This window comes from Palaemon carinicauda, chromosome 19, assembly GCF_036898095.1.
Source record: "Palaemon carinicauda isolate YSFRI2023 chromosome 19, ASM3689809v2, whole genome shotgun sequence".
Classification (NCBI taxonomy): Eukaryota; Metazoa; Arthropoda; class Malacostraca; order Decapoda; family Palaemonidae; genus Palaemon; species Palaemon carinicauda.
Window position 1 is genome coordinate 84,775,838 of NC_090743.1, and position 18,747 is coordinate 84,794,584.

Sequence of the window (18,747 nt, forward strand, 5' to 3'; positions counted from 1 at the left end):
CGAGCATCTAGCTTGTGAACGTGAGCATCTTGCATGAAAGCGTAAGCGTCTCCTATGAAAGCGTGAGCATCTTAGCTTGTGATCCCGAGCGTCTAGCTTGTAATCGTAGGGTCTAGAGCTTGTGGGTGTCTAGATCGAGATCGTAAGCATCTAAATTGTGATCATGAGTGTGTAGCTCATGATCGGGAGCAAGTAGCTCATGATCGTGAGCATGTAGCTCCTGACCATGAGCGTGTACCTTGTAATTGTGAGCGTTTAGCTCATGATTGTATTTAGTTCATAATCCTGAGCGTCAGCTCGTGACTTATTGTCTAGCTTGTGCTTGCGATCGTGAACGTCTGTCATGTGATTTTTGAGCTTATAACTCTTGCTCTTGAGCTTTAAGTTCTTAATCGCGAGCATCTAGCCAGAGGTACGGGCTTGTAGATCGTGACCGTGAGCGTCTAGCTCACGATCGCCTTGTTTGTGATCATGAGAGTGTAGCTAGTGATCTTTACCATTAGACGCTCGTCATCGTAATCACGAGCGTCTCGCTCATGACCGCGAGTGTGTAACTCCCGATCATGAGCGCGAGCGAGTAGTTCATGACCATGAACATGTAGTTTACAATCTGATCGTCTAGCTCGTGTTCGAGAGCGTGTAGCCCCTAATAAGGGCTTATAATTCGCGATAATGATCACGAGCGTCATGCCGGCGATCGTGGTCACAAGCGTGTCGCTCGTGACTGTGAGCGAATAACTAACAATTGCGAGCGTGAACGTCTCAATTTTGATCACGAGTGTCTAGCTCATGATCGCAATCTCGAGTGTCATGCTTGAGCGTGTAACTCATGATCGTGAGAATCTCGCTTGTGATCACTTATGTCTAGCTCGTGATCGTGATCACATCACGCTCATGATTACGAGTGTCTCGCTCGTGGCCGTGGCAGTGTAACTTACGCTCGTGAGCGTGAACATCCTTAATGGTTGTATAGACACTAGCATCGCAATTGTGGACCGTGAGAGTGTAACACACGCTCATGAGCGCGAACGTCTCGCTCATGATCACGAGAATCTAGGTCATGGTGAGCATTCTTAAGGGTTGTGATGAGACCAGCGTAGCAATTGTGGTCACAAGCGTCTCCCTTGGGACCGAGGAGAGGGTAATGTAACTCACGATCGTGAGCGTGAGTGTCTTGCTCGTAATCCCGAGTGTCTAGCTCGTGATCATGAGCGTACTGAAGGATTGTGTTAGAGACTCCCTCAGAAGGGAAATTGCTCACACCTGGAGGCGAATCCACGAGCAGAACTCTGTTTCCCTTCAACTAACTCTATCTCAAATTGAAGGTCAACATAAAGTGTTGCTTGAAAAAAAAACAGATTTATTTCTGAGTTTTCCCCAGAGGATTTTCCTAAACGGGAATCCTGCCAGAGTAATCCCCCGAAGGGTAAACCAAACAGGTGTTTGTCTTCAAGAAGAAGAACATCGAGATCATGAAAGCCTATGATCACTGTGGCGATCATTGATCGTTAAATACGACGAGGTGATGAGTCTCACCCCAGCGATCGTTGAACAGAATAAATTCTGAACTCATTATTGGATTGTCGCGAACGATATCCTGACCAACCAGAAAGACGAGGTGATTAGTCTCGGCCATTCGATACAGAACTCATCATTGCATTGTCGCAAACAACATCCTGACCGACCAGGAAGACGAGGCGATGAGTCTGACCCCTGCGATCACTAATCGGAACCCTCAACAGGCGGAGGTTGCATACACAGGCTGAAACATTGCACACACACACACACACACAGAGAGAGAGAGAGAGAGAGAGAGAGAGAGAGAGAGAGAGAGAGGAGAGAGAGAGACGACGAGATCAGCAGGAGGCAAGAAGGCTCATCGTCACCAGGAGTCAACGGAAGGATGAACGGGAGGCAGACCTCGTAGAGAGCTAAGGCGTCAGTCGCAGCTACAGCCACTGACTTCACACCCTAATGTCATCTATAAGTGCTGAAGAAGAAACAAAGAGAGAATTAAAAATTCCTCCCTCCGGGGGGGAAAGAAACAACCCAACACGCGGACGGGAGAGGTTACCCCCAAGAGGAGTTGTCAGCGCAGAGGATTCCTTCTGATAACCTCACGGAGACAAACCTCAACATCTGAAAACTGCCACATTACTCTGTAATGGAGTGTCATGTTAAAAATACAGTCACATCTGTAAAGAAAAAGAATGAGCGGTAAAGTAATAGTGATAAATGGCTAAGCCTTGAAGGGGAGAGAGTGGAGACGTCCACTCTCTACCAGCCAAAAGGACATAGCTCACAGCTGTGAGAGTATATATTGGCAGCTGGATATCCCCCAGCCATCCCCTGTCCTACCCACTCAAGTGATTAAACAGGGGTTGCCACCTTACACTTTAAATCTAATGGCTGCCTTCCAGCCCCGCCGAAAGTGTACCCACATGAATAACGAAAGGTTTGTTAATAAGGGAACAAATAAACATTAGATGGTATTAAAAAGTTCCATCAATCATAAAACCCTACTGCATCCAAACCTATTAAGAATATTAAATACAGTAAAGTATACATGTACTATACATCAAATATCATAAACAACATAAATATATCAAATTACAGTAATTATCAATTAAAATACATACATATCAAATACCTTGATTTGTAGTGTTTTACAGATCACTCGTCAAATATACTTTAAAAGCTTTAAATAATTAATTGGAAAAATTTCAAGAATTATTAATTCAACAGTGATACTTGTATGCATTTCTGACGGGAAGACAATTAAAAACATAAAAACTCACCCCTCCAGATAATGCTCCTGCTGTTAATGTAAAAGAAAAGGTAGGCTGCTCCTGTCTAAATATCACTTTAAGTTTTTCGTAAGAATACCAGTACAAAACTGAAAAGAATTAACCAAATCTTAGTTTTACTCAGGATTACAATGAAGTACAGTATAGCAATACCAAAAATATACTGGGGAAACTAGAATTATAAGTCAAAACACTTTGGAAATACATGACTTACACATAGTCTAGGTGCAGTGGTATGTAAGTATATAACAGCCTATGCAATACACAAATATATATATACAATATATAAATTAATGTATCTAGTGCAAATGTTTCAAATGCACTTTTAGCAGCTAGCCCTAGCTATGAATCTTATTATGATTTCTCAACTAATAATACTTACTAGAAAAAGGGGACGTCACGGAGTATAGTGGGTACCCATCCCCTCCATAAACTTATCACTCCTTCACTGGTAACTTGAGTCTGCAAAACTTTACTTAATTCTGAAAGACAAGAATTCCCCATATTAAGAACAAGATTACAAGGATAGGTAATGCAAGTTTTGATGACTAACAATTGAAGCATATAAAAATTGAAACCATTTACGACAGCCTCCTTGGTGCAAGAGACCTGCTACTACCAATACAATACAGTAATACTTTGGCTATCACGAGTGCTCCATTCCAGGACCCCCCCCCCCACCCCTGATAATTGAAAAGCCACAAAATAAATAACTACTGCACAATAAATCGATGGTATTTTTTTTTCATTATTCTTATAAGCCTTCATATTTTTTTCCAGACTTCAGAGCCACAAAAACTGGAAAGGAAATTAATAACCTTCTAGTAGTGGAATGAAATATATGAAAAAACTCATTTAATCCACGTACAGTACGATAATGCATTGATAAAATAAGAACATAATGGGTTATAAAATAAGAAAGCATTACCATAATAGGAGCGCAAATTTTAGCAATCCTTTTACTTCAAATTCTGCTATCACGAATACAGGTAAAGGACAGATTTTTAAGATGTCCACTCATTCCTAAACTAATCCGGAGACAAAAGATGCACATTTTGGCCACAATGTCTTCATTTTTGCAGATTACTTTAATGATATGCTTTCTCGGCTTTTCGTCTGTTTTCAAGGTTATTTGCAAGTGCTTAGGTAAATGTGGGAAGGCTCAAAAACTCAGATTTTTTTCGTATCTTATAATACTTGGTAAGGGAGTAAAGATTCTTCATTTTTGCAGATTACTTTGATGATATGCTTTCTTGGCTTTTCGTCTTTTTTCAAGGTTATTTGCAAGTGCTTAGGTAAATGTGGGAAGGCTAAAAAACTCAAGATTTTTTTCGTATCTTATAATACTTGGTAAGGGAGTAAAGATTTTGATATAAGTATAGAATCTGAAAGTTATGATTATAAAGTTGTCATTGAGGAGATGATAGCGTTACTGATTCCACAAAATTATGTTTCATCTGTGTGGACACATGTCTATTCAACTGAAAGAGTTAATTTTTGCACTGAATTTCCTTTTGTTCAAAGAAATCCTGTACCTGTTGATGTAGGTTACATATTGTAAATTTGTATGGCAAGATAAACTGAAAATTTTTTACTTAATTTGTATTTTTCCTAAAAATATAAACCTGCAGCTATTTATAGGGACATTACCTTCGGCAAAGCTGCAAGATGAGCCATAAGACTTTTAGCGAGGGTTAGCTACCCACTCACTAGTTAGCGGGGGAGGGGGGGTGTAGTCTGCTACCCGCTCACTCACACACCTGGGCTGAGTAACTACTTTTGCTTGCAGGTAGGACTTGCTGGCAGGCCAATCAGTATAAATAGCTACAGGTTTGTATCGTTAGGAAAAATACAAATTACTTACATCTATGTAATTTATTCCGACAATAACACAAACCACTTTCTATTTATAGGGATGACTTATCCCTCAGAAGGGTGGAAGTCTGAACCAACTGGCCTCTTGACATTGTCCAGGGGATTTCTCCGAATGTACTCTGCACATAACTCATAGGAACCCTTGTAGATTGCTAAACACCATGCTACGCACAGCCAACGGCCTGCACAAGCTAGGTGCTCGTGATACTAACAATGTGACTGGTCTAGGTAAGGAATCTTACCAGTTTACCATAGACACTACCCAATCCACCCTCGCTAGGGGTATGGGGATCCAACAAGTATTATTTCTATACTGGGTCACACAAGGAAAATGGTTTTACCTGCAGACATGTGACACCATCTTTGCAGAGGACTCTGGGTACTGATTCCCCAAGAGAGGGGAAGATGAAAGAAAGAAAGAGCCAATCATTCTTACGTATTCATTCCAGACTAATCTCGGGTAACCTTTGCCCTCAACCATCTGCTTCTTGTCCATCAAGGAGCCTGAGGTATTTAAACCACTTGTGCAGCAACCACAGGACTAATGGAAAATGTCTCCATGTTCCTGTGAGTTACATCTTGCAGGTAGTGGCCAGTGAAGGTCGTTTGATGCTTCCACACGCCCACTTGCAATACCTGCGTCACAGAGTAGTTTCTTTTAAAATCTAAGGACGTTGCAATACGCCTAACGTCATGAGCTCTGGGTCATCATGTTGGAGGAGGATCAGGATTCAGTGCCAGGTCAATGACCCTGTAAATCCAAGTAGAGATGGGGTGCTTCGTGACCCTCCTCTTGACTTTCCCCATGCTGATGAAGAGTGCTAACACTCTGAGGCGAGCTGCTGATGTTCTTTTGAGGTAACATCTCAAATTCCTTACTGGCATACTAACAGTTGATCTGGATGATAGGTTACAGCACGAAGACTCCCAATCTGGAAGGGCACAAATCTAGGATCCACTACTACCGGAATTTGAGTCTTAGCTATAAACTTAGAGACAAAGTTGAGAATTACCTTCACCCATCCCCTTGAATGGGCGATGTCAAAGGAGAAACCATGTAGTTTACTAAGTCTTTTGGCCAAAGCCAAGGCGAGTAGGAACACCGTCTTCACAGTTGGGTGGCGATCTGTTGCCTGGCATAATGGTTCGTAGGAGCCCCCTTCAGAGACTGAAGGATGCGAACGACATTCCAGGGAGGTATAACTTCCGACTGGAGACAGATAAGCTCATGGCTTTGTATGAGGAGAAAAAGTTCCAAGTAAGAAATACCTACTACTTTCAGCTTAAAGGCAAGGCTCAAGGCTGAGTGGTAACCTTTCACTGCCAAAACTGAAAGGAGCATTTCCTCCTGAAGGTGCACAAGGAACCCCGCTATTGTTGAAATAGTGGCATCGAGGGGAGAGATTTCTCTTTCATGACACCAACCACAAAAGACAATCCACTTAGCCTAGTAGACTGAAGCCAAATATTGTCATTGTCCAGTCATCCTTTTCACAACTTGTTGCGGAAATCCTCTCTCAGTGAAGAGGTGGTGGCTAGTCTCCAGGCACTAAGACTTTGTGAAAGATGTTTGCATGTGGCTGTTTGAGTAGATCGTGTCATGGAGGAAGTTCCTTCGGAAACTCTATCAAGAGCTGCAGAAGGCCCAGGAACCACTCTACGTGATGCCATAGCAGAGCTAAGGGAGTCATAGAGAGGTTGTCAAATACTCTAGTCTTATTAAATACTCTTCTTATCAGAAAGAACGGGGGAAAGGCGTAATGTCGATGTTGTCCCACCGTTGTTGGAATGCATCTTGCCAGAGAGCCTGGGGATCTGGGACTGGGCAGCAGTAAAGTGGGAGCCTGAAGTTCAGGGACGTCACAAACAGGTCCACCGTCAGGGAACCCCACAAAATCAAGACTTTGTTGTCTACTAAATTATTCAAAAACCACTTGGCACCCACAATCTAAGTTGCTCTAATCAGATTGTCCGCGAGCACATTCCTCTTACCCAGAATGATATAGGCTGATGGGGACCCCAAGTTGTTTTATTTCTATCTCAGTATCTCTACTGCTAGATGGCATAGGGGCTGCAAAAAAGTACTGCCTTGTTTGTTTATGTAAGCCACTACTGTACTATGGTGTTGTCACTCATTAACATCCCACAGTGACCTGCCAGAAACTGCTGGAACTATTGGAGGGATAGGAAAGCTGCCCTCATCTCTTAAGAGATTTATGAGCTAGTACCCTTTCGAACTTGAACTAGAGGTCAGAGGCTGTGTGCTGCAACACGTGGGGGCCCCACTCTTCTTTTGGTGCATCTAAACAGAGTATCAACTCCGGGGAGAATGAGAAGGCCGACACCACTGCAGACATTCTCGTCTGCCACCCACCACATGAGGTCCATCTGCTACTCTAGTTCTATAGGGACTAGGATGTCCGGGCAGTCATTGGTCTGATTCCACCTGCACTTCAGCCGCCACTGGAAAGATCGACTCCTGAGGCGACCTATGGGCACTGGACAGGCTAGTGATGATAGGTGACCTATGAGACACAACCACTGCTGGGCTGGTAGCTCTAACTCCTCTGAGGAAGGGTCTTACTACCTTCCTCAGCCTCTGTATCCTGTCGTATGATGGAAAGACTTTCTATTGGTTGGTGACGTTGATCATAACTAGGTATACCAGTCTTTGAGAGGGAAGCAGGGATGACTTCTCGAGGTTTACCATGATCACCAGATCTTGGCAAAACGCTAGAATTCTGTTTCGGTGTTGAAGGGGTGCCACCGAGTCTGCTAGGATATGCCATTTATCCAAGTATCTTAGGAGATGGATGCTGATCCTGTGAGCCCAGGGTGACATCAGGGCGAACACCCTCATGAAGACCTGAGGTGCTGTGGGAAGACCGATGCACAGCTCCTTGAAATGATATTACTTGTGTCAAGTATGATCCTTAGATACTTCCTTGTAGATGGATGGACTGGGATCTGGAAGCATACGTCCTTGAAATCCAATGTGCACATGAAGTCCAGTGGTCTTACCTCTTGTCTCACCGTGTCTGCCGTCTCCATACTGAACGAAGTTTGTCTGACAAACTTGTTCAGAGCTGTGAGATCGATGACTGGTCTCCAACCTACAGACGCCTTTTTCACGAGTCGACTGAAGAAGCCTGGGGACCCGTCGAGGACCTCCTGGAGCAAGCTCTTCTCCAACATGGTCTGGACTTCCCAGCTCCCTCGCATAAGAGCTTGAAGGGACTGGATCCAGAGTCAGTAGAGGGAGAGATCGAATGAACGGGACACAATACCCTGAATGATTCCCGGAGACTGTTCAGGGTTCGACCCCGAGCTGCAGCAATCTCTGCCAGCAGTGTTGCAGGCATCCCATCACTGGTGGACAAGTGGGAGGATTGCCTGTCCTAGTAGGTGCGGCCTCGGCCGCTCCCTCGCCACAGCTTCACTAACTGGAGAGAAAGGAACTCAATGGTTCTGATTCCCGATAATAGAAAGGTTTTCATCGACTTCCTCATGGTCTCCTTAGACCAGTCCTTAGTGTAATAAGGTATCCCACAGATCCCACCCAGAGATCTAGCCACGAAGTAGCCTGCATGGCATACTTCGCAACTTTTTCCTGGTTAAGGATCTCTGACGCAGAGAAAGAGACGGAGTGTCTCTCTTGGGAGACTCCTCTAGTCAGAGCCTTTATAGAGTGGATCCCTCTTGGACTTCTTGTGCCGTTACCCAAACCTCCCCCACTGGGAGGCAGACCACTCCTGGTATTCAGGGCAGGTGTTGTCCTGATCACAGCGCCACCCTCGGCAGGATGGACACAACGAATGCGGGTTCGTCTCAACGGAGGACATGGAAGTCCCGCAGGAGAGGCCCTCAGGTCCCGGACAGGTCCAAATGAGGACGGTCAAGGAGAAACACAATCAAACTGAAAAAGGAAAAGCTTAAAATGCAATAAAGTAAAAAAATGGCAAGTCAAAATGGAGGAGAAGAGCATCAACGTCTGTTCTCCACAGAGCCAAAGCTAAAGTGGTTACTCAGCCCCCTCCGCTAACTAGTGAGTGGGGGGTAAACCTTTGCTAAAAGTCTAATGGTTCGTCTTCCAGCTTCGCCAAAAGTAATATCCTTATACAGTAAATAGCGAATGGTTTGTATTAGTATCGGAACAAATACACAATATCAATTATCGTTATATTTCAGAAACGTTGACAAAAATGCCTATTCTGTGACAGATGGATGGGTGGCACCTGACGTAAACCAACTACCCTGTTTAGGGTTGTGGTAGCCTATTAGAAATGTCCCTACCTAGCAAACTGCTGGACAGGGATTCGAGACATGCTTAAGCTCAAAGTTTCTTGGGGTTGCTGAATCCCTTAATAAAGATCTAGCTACAATAAGTGTATGGTGAAAATTAAGGGGTATGAAGTTGAATCTAACAAAACTCAAAGTATGATAGTAAGTAGGCTAAGGACAGTGGATCCTCAAGATCAAAACCTCAGCATTGATAATGTTTCTTTAACTTTTCTGTGTGATTCGTGACAGCAAATTTACATTTGAGAAACACATTAGGTCTGTGTCTTCTTCAATTGCACAAAAAATAGACTTATTGAGAAAGTCTTTCAAGATTTATGGTGATCAATTTATTCTGAAGTGTTTTAATTCTTTCATTCTACCTTGTTTCGAGTATTGTTTTCCTGTCTGGTCTTCAGCTACTGATTCTCATCTTAATTTGTTGGACAGGAACTTAAGGTCCATTGAATTTCTTATTCCTAATCTAGATATTAATTTTTGGAACCGTCGTTCAATTAGTTCATTATGCATGTTGCATAAGATTTTTTATAATTCTGACCATCCTTTACATTAACATCATCCCGGACAATTTCATCTTGTTCGTAAAACTTGGCATGCAGTTAATTCTAATAGTCAGGCCTTCTCCATCATGAGGCTCAATACTACGCAGTATTCTAGAAGTTTTATTCAAGCTGTGACAAAGTTGCGGAATGATCTTCCTAATCGGATAGTTGAATCAGTAGAACTTCAAAAGTTCACACTTGCAGCAAATGTTTTTATGTTGAACAGGCTGACATAAGTCCTTTTATAGTTTAAGTATGAAATATGACAAATTCGTAGATAATTTGTATTTTTCCTAACTATACAAACCTTAGTTATTTACATGGGGTAATTACTTCGGCGTAGCTGAATGACGAGCCATAAGAATTTTAACGAGGGTTTACTACCCCGCCGCTAGTTAGCGGGGGGTAGGGAGGTGTAGGGAGGGGTAGCTAGCTAAACCCCCCCCCCCTCACACACACCGGTGAATGCTTCAATTTGCTTAGAAGTAGGACTTATCCCGGGGGACAGGGCTGGCGGGCAAATATGTGTAAATAGCTAAGGTTTGTATAGTTAGGAAAAATACAAATTATCTACGAATTTGTCATTTGTTCCGTAACTGAAATACAAACCACACTATTTACATGGGGTGACTCAACCCTTAGGAAGAGAGGTAAGTCCCTGCCATAATGGCTTTGGCTTGCCCGGGGACTCCAAATTCGAGTGTGTAAGTACTCAAGAAATCAGGGGTCCCTGCTCCTCGCTGGCATGCTGTGAAACTGCTGCGGCCTACATAAGCTGTGTGTGAAGGTGAGAAGTGACTCGTCCTAGGAAGTTGACCTGGAGTTCTTCAGATGGAAATCTAGGCTAGGAATCTCCCAATACCACCTCGTCAGGGTATGGGGACATGACAGTATTACTGTACACTTAATACTAGGAACACAAGGGAGCATGGCTTACCTGCAGAGGTTCGAGGTCAGCTGTGCAGAGAACTCAGGATGCTGCTTTCTCCAAGGGAGGAGAGGATGAAGAAAAGAATAAGGGGCAAGACAGATCTTTTCATTCACGCACACTAAAACCGGGTAACAATGCCCTCAACCTTCTGCTACTTGTCCATTAAGGAGCCTGAGGTTAGACCAGCTGTTGTGCAGCCACCACAGGGCCGATAGAGAACGTATCGAGCCTCCTGTGTGTCACGTCTTGCAGGTAGTGGGCCGTGAAGGTGGTCTGACGCTTCCACACCCCTGCTTGTAGAACCTGCGTCACTGAGAAGTTCTTCTTGAAGACCAGGGGCGTAGCTACGCCCCTGACATCATGCGCTCTAAGGCGACGTGACGGAGAAGGGTCAGAATTCAAGGCCAGATGTATCACCTTGCGAATCCAGGCCGAGATAGTATTCCTGGTGACCCTCTTCTTCGTCTTCCCGGTGCTCACGAACAGGGGTCGCACCCGGGGACGAACTGCAGCTGTTCTTTTAAGATACAACCTCAGACTCCTCACTGGGCACAGTAGGAGATGGTCTGGGTCATCTGTTACAGAACGGAGACTCGAAACCTGGAAAGAGTCGAACCTAGGGTCCGGCACTCCCGGATTCTGAGTCTTGGCAACAAACTCAGGGACGAAGCTGAACGTTACCTCCCCCCATCCCCTTGAATGGGCGATGTCGTACGAGAGACCATGTAGCTCACTGACTCGCTTGGCCGAGGCCAATGCTAGCAGGAAAACCGTCTTCCAGGTAAGGTGGCGATCTGAAGCCTGGCGTAATGGTTCGTAGGGAGGTCTCTTCAGACACCTGAGAACTCGAACCCCGTTCCATGGAGGAGGTCTCACTTCCGACTGAGGGCAGGTAAGTTCATAACTCCGTATGAGAAGGGAAAGTTCCAGCGAGGAAGAAATGTCCATTCCTTTAAGCCTGAAGGCAAGACTTAAGGCTGAGCGATAGCCTTTCACTGCCGAGACTGAAAGGCGCATTTCCTCCCGCAAATACACGAGGAACTCCGCTATTGCTGGAATAGTGGCATCGAGGGGAGAGATACCCCTTCCACGACACCAACCACAGAAGACTCGCCACTTCGCCTGGTAGACCCCTGCGGATGACTTGCGCAGGTGACCAGACATCCTGTTCGCAACTTGTTGCGAAAATCCTCTCTCCGTGAGGAGATGCTGGATAGTCTCCAGGCGTGAAGTCGAAGCGAAGCTACGGCTTTGTGGAAGATGTTGGCGTGTGGTTGTTTGAGTAGCTCGTGACGTGGAGGGAGTTCTCTCGGAACCTCCGTGAGGAGTTGCAGAAGGTCCGGGAACCATTCTGCGTGATGCCATAGCAGAGCTATCAGGGTCATTGAAAGATTGACCGATATTCTGGTCTTGTTGAGCACCCTCCTCATCAGACAGAACGGGGGAAAGGCGTACACATCAACGTTGTCCCACCATTGTTGGAAGGCATCCTGCCTTGGGGTCCGGGACCGGGGAGCAGTACAGCGGGAGCTTGAAGTTCAGCGCTGTAGCGAACAGGTCCACCGTCGGGGAACCCCACAAAGTCAGGACTTTGTTGGCTACTTGAGGATCCAAAGACCACTCAGTACTCACAATCTGCGTTGCTCTGCTCAACTGTCGGTGAGCACATTCCATTTGCCTGGAATGAAGCGAGCTGCTAGTGTGATTGAGTGGACTTCGGACCATCTCAGAATCTCTACTGCAAGATGGGATAGCTGTTCTGAAAAGGTACCTCCCTGCTTGTTGATATAAGCCACCACCGTGGTGTTGTCGCTCATCACCACCACAGAGTGGTCCGCCAGGACTTGGTGGAACTTCTGAAGTGCCAGGAACACGGCCTTCATTTCTAGCAGGTTTATGTGAAGGTACTTTTCTGATTCTGACCACAGACCTGAGGTTCTGTGGTTCAGAACGTGGGCCCCCCCACCCTTTCTTTGATGCGTCCGAGAACAACATCAAATCCGGGGATAGGACGAGAAGATCCACTCCCTTTCATAGGTTCTCGTCCGCCACCAACCACTGGAGGTCCGTCCGTTCCGCAGGACCCACAGGGACCAAAGTGTCCGGGGAATCGTGACCTTGATTCCACCCGGACTTGAGTCGCCACTAGAGAGATCTCATTCTGAGGCGACCGTTGGGAACGAGACGGGCCAGGGAGGAGAGGAGGCCGAGGAGACGCAGCCACGTTTGGGCTGGGAGTTCTTATCGATTGAGGAAAGGCCTCGCGACCTTCCTCAGCCTTGCTATCCTGTCGTCTGATGGGAAGGCTTTGTGGAGATTGGTGTCTATGACCATGCCTGGATATACCAGTTTCTGAGAGGGCTGCAGAGAGGACTTCTCAAGATTTACCATGATCCCTAGATCCTGGCAAACTTCGAGGAGCTTGTCTCGGTGGCGAAGAAGGGTTGCCTCCGAGTCCGCTAGGATCAGCCAGTCGTCCAGATAACGAAAAAGACGGATGCCGATCCTGTGAGCCCACGAAGATATCAGGGTGAACACTCTGGTGAACACCTGAAGGGCTGTGGAGAGACCAAAACACAGCACCTTGAACTGGTAGATCTTGTTGTCTAGGCAAAATCTTAGGTACTTCCTTGAAGACGGATGGACTGGGATCTGGAAGTACGCGTCCTTCAGGTCCAGTGTACACATGAAGTCTTGTGGTCTCACTGCGAGTCTGACCGTGTCTGCCGTCTCCATACTGAACGGAGTCTGTTTGACAAACCCGTTCAGGGTTGAGAGGCCAATGACTGGTCTCCAGCCTCCAGACGCCTTTCTCACAAGAAAGAGTCGACTGTTGAAGCCTGGGGACCCGTCTACAACCTCCTGGAGAGCGTCCTTCTTCAACATGGTCTGGACTTCTACCCAAAGGGCTTGCCCTCTTGCCAATCCCATAGCAAGAGAGCTCAACGACACTGGATTCGCTGTCAGGGGAGGTAGAGAAGCTGTGAATGGGACGCGATAACCCTGAGCGATCACGGAAATCGTCCAGGTATCTGCCCCGAGTTGCTGCCACCTTGCCGCGCAATTTTGTAGGCATCCCCCCCACTGGTGGACATGCAGGGGGACTGCCAACCCCAGCGTTTACGGCCTCGGCCGTTTCCTCTAGGGTTCTTGCCTCCCCTGGAGGACTTCTTGCTCCTTCTGCTCTTGGCAGGAAAGGGCTTAGACACCTTCGACTTTGCTGCAATGGTCTTCTTCGTGTCCTTAGCCGGACGGGGCTATTGTGGCGCTGGAGATTTGTAGGGCCTCGATGTCAGGGCCCTATGGATGAGGGAATCCTGGTTGGACTTCCTCCACCTCTCAGCGTTAAGCTCCACGTCCTTAGGCTCAAACAAACGGAAGAGTGTCTGAGCCTGCTAACCTCCGAACTGGGAACCTTCTGGTGGAACCTCTCAGCCACAGCGTCACGTCATTTGAGAATCGTATTGGCCCACAAGCTCGAGACTTGGTGGGCCAGAAACTCGATGGTCCGCATGCCTGAGAGCAAGAAAGTCTCCAGTGCCTTCCTGGTGCTTTCTTTGGAGAGGTCCTCAGACCGCACCAGGATGCCCAGAGACCCCAGCCAGATGTCAAGCCACGAAGTTGCCTGCATGGCACACTTAGCGACCTTCTCCTGGCTTAGGATCTCAGTAGCTGAGTAGGACACGTGCCGGTTGGAGAGTCTCTGTAGAGGGACTCCCCCGGTGAGTTCTTCCACGGAGTGGTGAATCGGAGGACCCAAACAAGACTCCTCAAGGATCTCAAAGTACCTCCTCTGATGGACTCGAGGAGGAGGGAGGAGCTTGTTACCGGTGCTGGATCTGCTGGAGGAAGCAAGCTCAGAGAGCTGGCCCTCGACCTTGTCCCTGGCACTCTTTATCCCCTGAGACCAGGGCAAAGCTGCACTGGCCCTAGAGGGTTTCTGGGTGCCATAGACACGGTCCAAGACCATGTCCTTATCCTCACGAGGAGGAATCTCTGGGTCTTGGATCCCGTTGAGGTTCCTCATGAGGGTCAGGACTTGCCAGAACGCGTGTTCTGACTCTTGGTGCTCTCCTTCTGAAGGACTGGCAGCAAAGTCTCCCGTCCCCAGTGGCTCTTCCTGGGGGGACACGTGGACATCCTCGCAAGGTCCAGATGGCTCCTGCCTGATCCTTGTTGACGATTTAGGGATCGTCTTAGAGTCCTTCGGTTCCCTCCTGGGCGGGATACAGGACTCGAGTAACGATGGGTGCAGGCTCTTTTCCACCCCTGGACAAGAAGACTTCTCAGGGAGAGGCGGAGTTTCCCCCATTGGTGCGATGGGGGAACAGTCCGGCTCGTCCGACTCTCCTGAAGATGGGTAATCCTCATCCGCAGGGGAGGGAGAGAAAGTCTGGGGGGGGGGAAGGAGCCTTGCGCAAGGATCTGCGAGGAGACAAAATAGTCCTTGGAGGTGTTTCCACGGGAGAGACTCCTCTCTTCCTCTTCAGGGGGGAGGAAGCCGCCACTGATTTGTGACCCACGTCAGAGAGGACGGGCTTCATCGCCTGCACAAGAACTCTGACCAGGGTCCTGAACCAGGGCTGCTGGCTGACAGTCGCGCTGTCAGACACTCCCTCTGGAGGGCAGAGGATCGTTCGATCTTTTGGAGGAGTCGACAAATGCGGGTTTGCCTGAGAAGCTGAAACAAAAGAGTCCTTAGACCTGTCCGGGAACCGCCCCTCCTCCGGCGAGGGCGCTGCTCTGCGCTTGCGGGGAGGGAAACGAGACGATGACCTATCCGCCTGGCGACGCTCGCGCTGGAAGTCGCGTGATGGGCCCTGATCAGGGTCGCGCGCGAAAGGATCGCGTGACACAGGAATCTCGCGGGCGCGGGCGTGAGGGGTTGGTGGAGCGGGCGCGAGGGAGCGGTGGCGCGTAGGTGAGGCCACATGCGCATGGGCGCGCAGGAGATGGTGCGGGCGCATGGGCGCGTGGGCGCGCAGGAGATGGAGCGGGCGCGTGTAGGAGATGGCAAGGGCGTGTGGCGCACAGGAGCCGGAACGTGAGGAGGCCGGATACGAGGACGCACAGCATCCTGATGTGGCACTGGCGGGCGCGAGAGGGCAGTGGCGCATGGGCGCGTATCTGGAAGAACCGGGCGAGGGCGCGAGAGCGCAGGTTCAGGATAGCGCGAGGGAAGGTTGGCGCGTTGGAGCGTAGGTGGGCGCTGGTCCGAAAGAACAGGCATACTAACCTGTGGGCGCTCATCAGGATGTGGACGCGCTGGTGTGTGCTGCTGCGGTGGGCGAGCAGGACGCGCAGTTGGATTAGGGCGCACAGGTGTGCGCTGGAGGGTTGCATGGGGCGCCTTGAGAATTGGAACTGGGCGCGCAACCGGAGCGTCGCGCGCGGCTGGAACGGGAGCAGGATCACGCAGTCTGGAAGGAGAGTCCTGGGGTGCCTATTAGCGCCCGTGCGCTAGCTTAGGCACCTCCTGGACTGCGCGCTGCGATGTAGAAGCACGCTGGCGCGTTGGCGAGCGCGTGAGCACTGTAACTGGAACTGCGCGTGGGCGCGCTTCGCGCCTAACTCCAGACGGGCGCTGCGAGTCCAGAGGTACCTGTGAGCGCCTGTGCGCTAACGTAGGAGCCTCTTGAACTGCGCGCGACGAGGCAGGAACCGGGGAACGCTGGGGCGCAGGTGGGCGCGTGTGAGCAGGTGGGCGCTGGCGCGCTGGAACAGGAACTGCTGGCGGGCGCCGGGGCGCAGAAGGATGTGGGTGCACAGGGGAACCCTGGCGCGTAGCAGGAACGGGCGCGCACGTGAGCGCTGTGGCGCTAAGACAGGAACAGCGGCAGCAGTGGTAGGGCGCGCAGGAAGAACCTGGCGCTTGAGGGCAAATGGCGCGGATTTGCGCTCAAGGCCCTTAAGCCTAGAAGGGCCCAGTGCCTGCGCAGTGGCAGGGTCAGGTGGCGCGTAACGCGCATCCGCATCGTCGAAAGGTGATGGCAGGTCAGCAGGGAGACTGGTCACAGGGTCCCGAAGGACGACCATCATCCGAAGGGGATCGCGAACGATCCCCGGAGAGGTCTAAGGTGGTAGCTGGCAGGATCGACGAACGGCGAGTCGTCTCCTCCGCAGAGGGCTGTGGTGACGACGAGCCAAAGAGGCGCTTCCTAACTCCCTTGAGGGGAAGGAAGGCCTCTACGGCGAAGGGAAGGACGAGCCTTCCGCCTTATACGCCCACGAGGGGCCGTGGGGTCAGCAGGCTGCCCATCATAGGGCCTCCGCAGAGGAATCTCTGTAAGTGAACTCCCCCGTGGGAGAGAATCACCGGCAGGAGAGACCGTGGGACTTAGATCCTCCCTCGAAAGGTGTTCGGAGGGGGAATCTAAGCCTTCAGCTACCTCAGCAACAGGAACGGGGGTTTGACTAGACCCACGAGATGTCTCCGTCACAACAACGTCAACCACAGACAGAGAATCTATCCCTGCTGTAGTTGGCGATTGTTGGCAGCTGCACCAAGTTTGATCATGTCAAACAGGGATTCCTTTAACAGGGATTCCTTGGAGGGTGAACCCTGCAGCCCCAAGGAAGCCCAAAGCTGCAACAAATCATGATTAGACATATTCAAATCCTCCTACGGGGGAGGAGGGGCAGCCGCCTCGCTATGGGAGGCAACTACCTCTCCCACACCCCGGGATCGGTCAACAGCACAGCGGTCTACGATACTACTCGCCTGCCTCTCAGAAGAGACCGCTCGAGGGGGAGCTTCGGAGGAGGAAAGGGCTACGGAAGAAGAAGTCCTAGAATTTTCTATCTTCAAAGAAGCCTCTGAAGGAGAAAGATCCCTTTTAGACTTTTTCTTCCGGCGCCGGACAAACCTCTCCCACTGGGAGGTAGACCACTCCCTACATTCAATACATACATTACCACTATCACACTGCTGGCCCCTACAGTGAGGACATAAGGTGTGGGGATTGGTGTCGACCACCGACATAAAGGTCCCACAAGGGCGGCCGGGAAGTCCAGGGCATGTATGCATAGTCAGTAAAGGCCAACTTCAAACACACTGGAAAAGAAAAAGCAAAAACAGATTAAATATGGCAATCAAAGCGAGGGAGAGAGCAGACAGGTCTGTTCTCTGCCCGAGCCAAAAGTAAAGTGAAGCATTCACCGGTGTGTGTGAGGGAGGGGGGGGTAGCTAGCTACCACTCCCTACCCCCCCGCTAACTAGCGGCTGGGTAGTAAACCCTCGTTAAAATTCTTATGGCTCGTCATTCAGCTACGCCGAAGTAATTACCCCATGTAAATAGCGTGGTTTGTATTTCAGTTACGGAACAAATCTGTTTTAATGATGTTAATGTTTTTATAAATATCTTGCTTTAATTGTTCATTACTTCTTATATCGTTTATTTATCTTCTTATTTTCTTTCCTCACTAGGCTATTTTTCCTAGTTGGAGCCCTTGGATTTATAACATCTTGCTTCTCCAACTAGGGTTGTAGCTTAGCTAGTATTAATAATAATAATAATAATAATAATAATAATAATAATAATAATAATAGTGTTTGCAACCTCATCATCCTTATGAGCTAATGATTGGGGGTCTGGGGGGAGCCTATAGATATACCTGCTGAATCATCAGTAGCTATTGCCTGGGCCTCCCTGGTCCTAAGTTAGGTCAAGAGGGACTTGGGTGGTGTTCATATTATCATTGTCCCTTGCCCCTGTCATTCATGAGTGACCTATAATCTTTAAACAATTTAATGGCTGTTCCAAAGCTGCTGAAGACATATCCCTATTTTAAATACTATAACAAAAAGGCTGTATAAGAGTAGGAACAAAGAGATCTTTGAAACAAATGATAAAAATGTTCAAAGTGCACCACCGTACTGTATTATATAAATTGCAAACAAATGAAATACGAAATGGCATAAAGCCCTTACCTCTGTACGTTATGCTTTTAGCCTGTATTTTAGTCCGAACCAGTTCAAAAGGTGATACTATAGTCACTGCCCAGGTTCTTGCTAGACCACCGGCAAGGCCACCAGCCCACGAGGGAGGAGCTCCACTGCCATCTGAGAGATTCTTCATAAAGAAGTTCCTCATGTGTTCATACGTCGTAAAATATATCACAGTGTTTGGAACTGCCACCACCAATGTAGGCGGTAAGCCTGACCATAGTGAATGTATGCCTTCTTGACGGGATATCTTTGCAAATGCATCCTGGAAAAAATAAATACAAAATAATTTAGTGAAATTTAAAAATAACTTTCTCCCTTTTACTAACAAAGGTTTTTAAATTTATG

The 18,747-nt window shown here is 48.3% G+C and overlaps 1 protein-coding gene across 1 annotated transcript in view; it reads right to left on the minus strand.

The window, feature by feature from the left end:
- Positions 1 to 2,850: 2,850 nt before the first annotated feature.
- Positions 2,851 to 18,747, minus strand: part of LOC137658280 (mitochondrial glutathione transporter SLC25A40-like) — a 71,304-nt gene continuing 55,407 nt past the window's right edge. Inside the window, exons 3-5 of the mRNA XM_068392954.1 lie at positions 18,385 to 18,664; positions 3,190 to 3,289; positions 2,851 to 2,896 (exon numbers count right to left, since the gene is read on the minus strand). Of these exons, the coding sequence (XP_068249055.1) occupies positions 2,866 to 2,896; positions 3,190 to 3,289; positions 18,385 to 18,664 (411 nt within the window). The 3' untranslated portion in view covers positions 2,851 to 2,865. The remainder of the gene's footprint in view (positions 2,897 to 3,189; positions 3,290 to 18,384; positions 18,665 to 18,747) is intronic.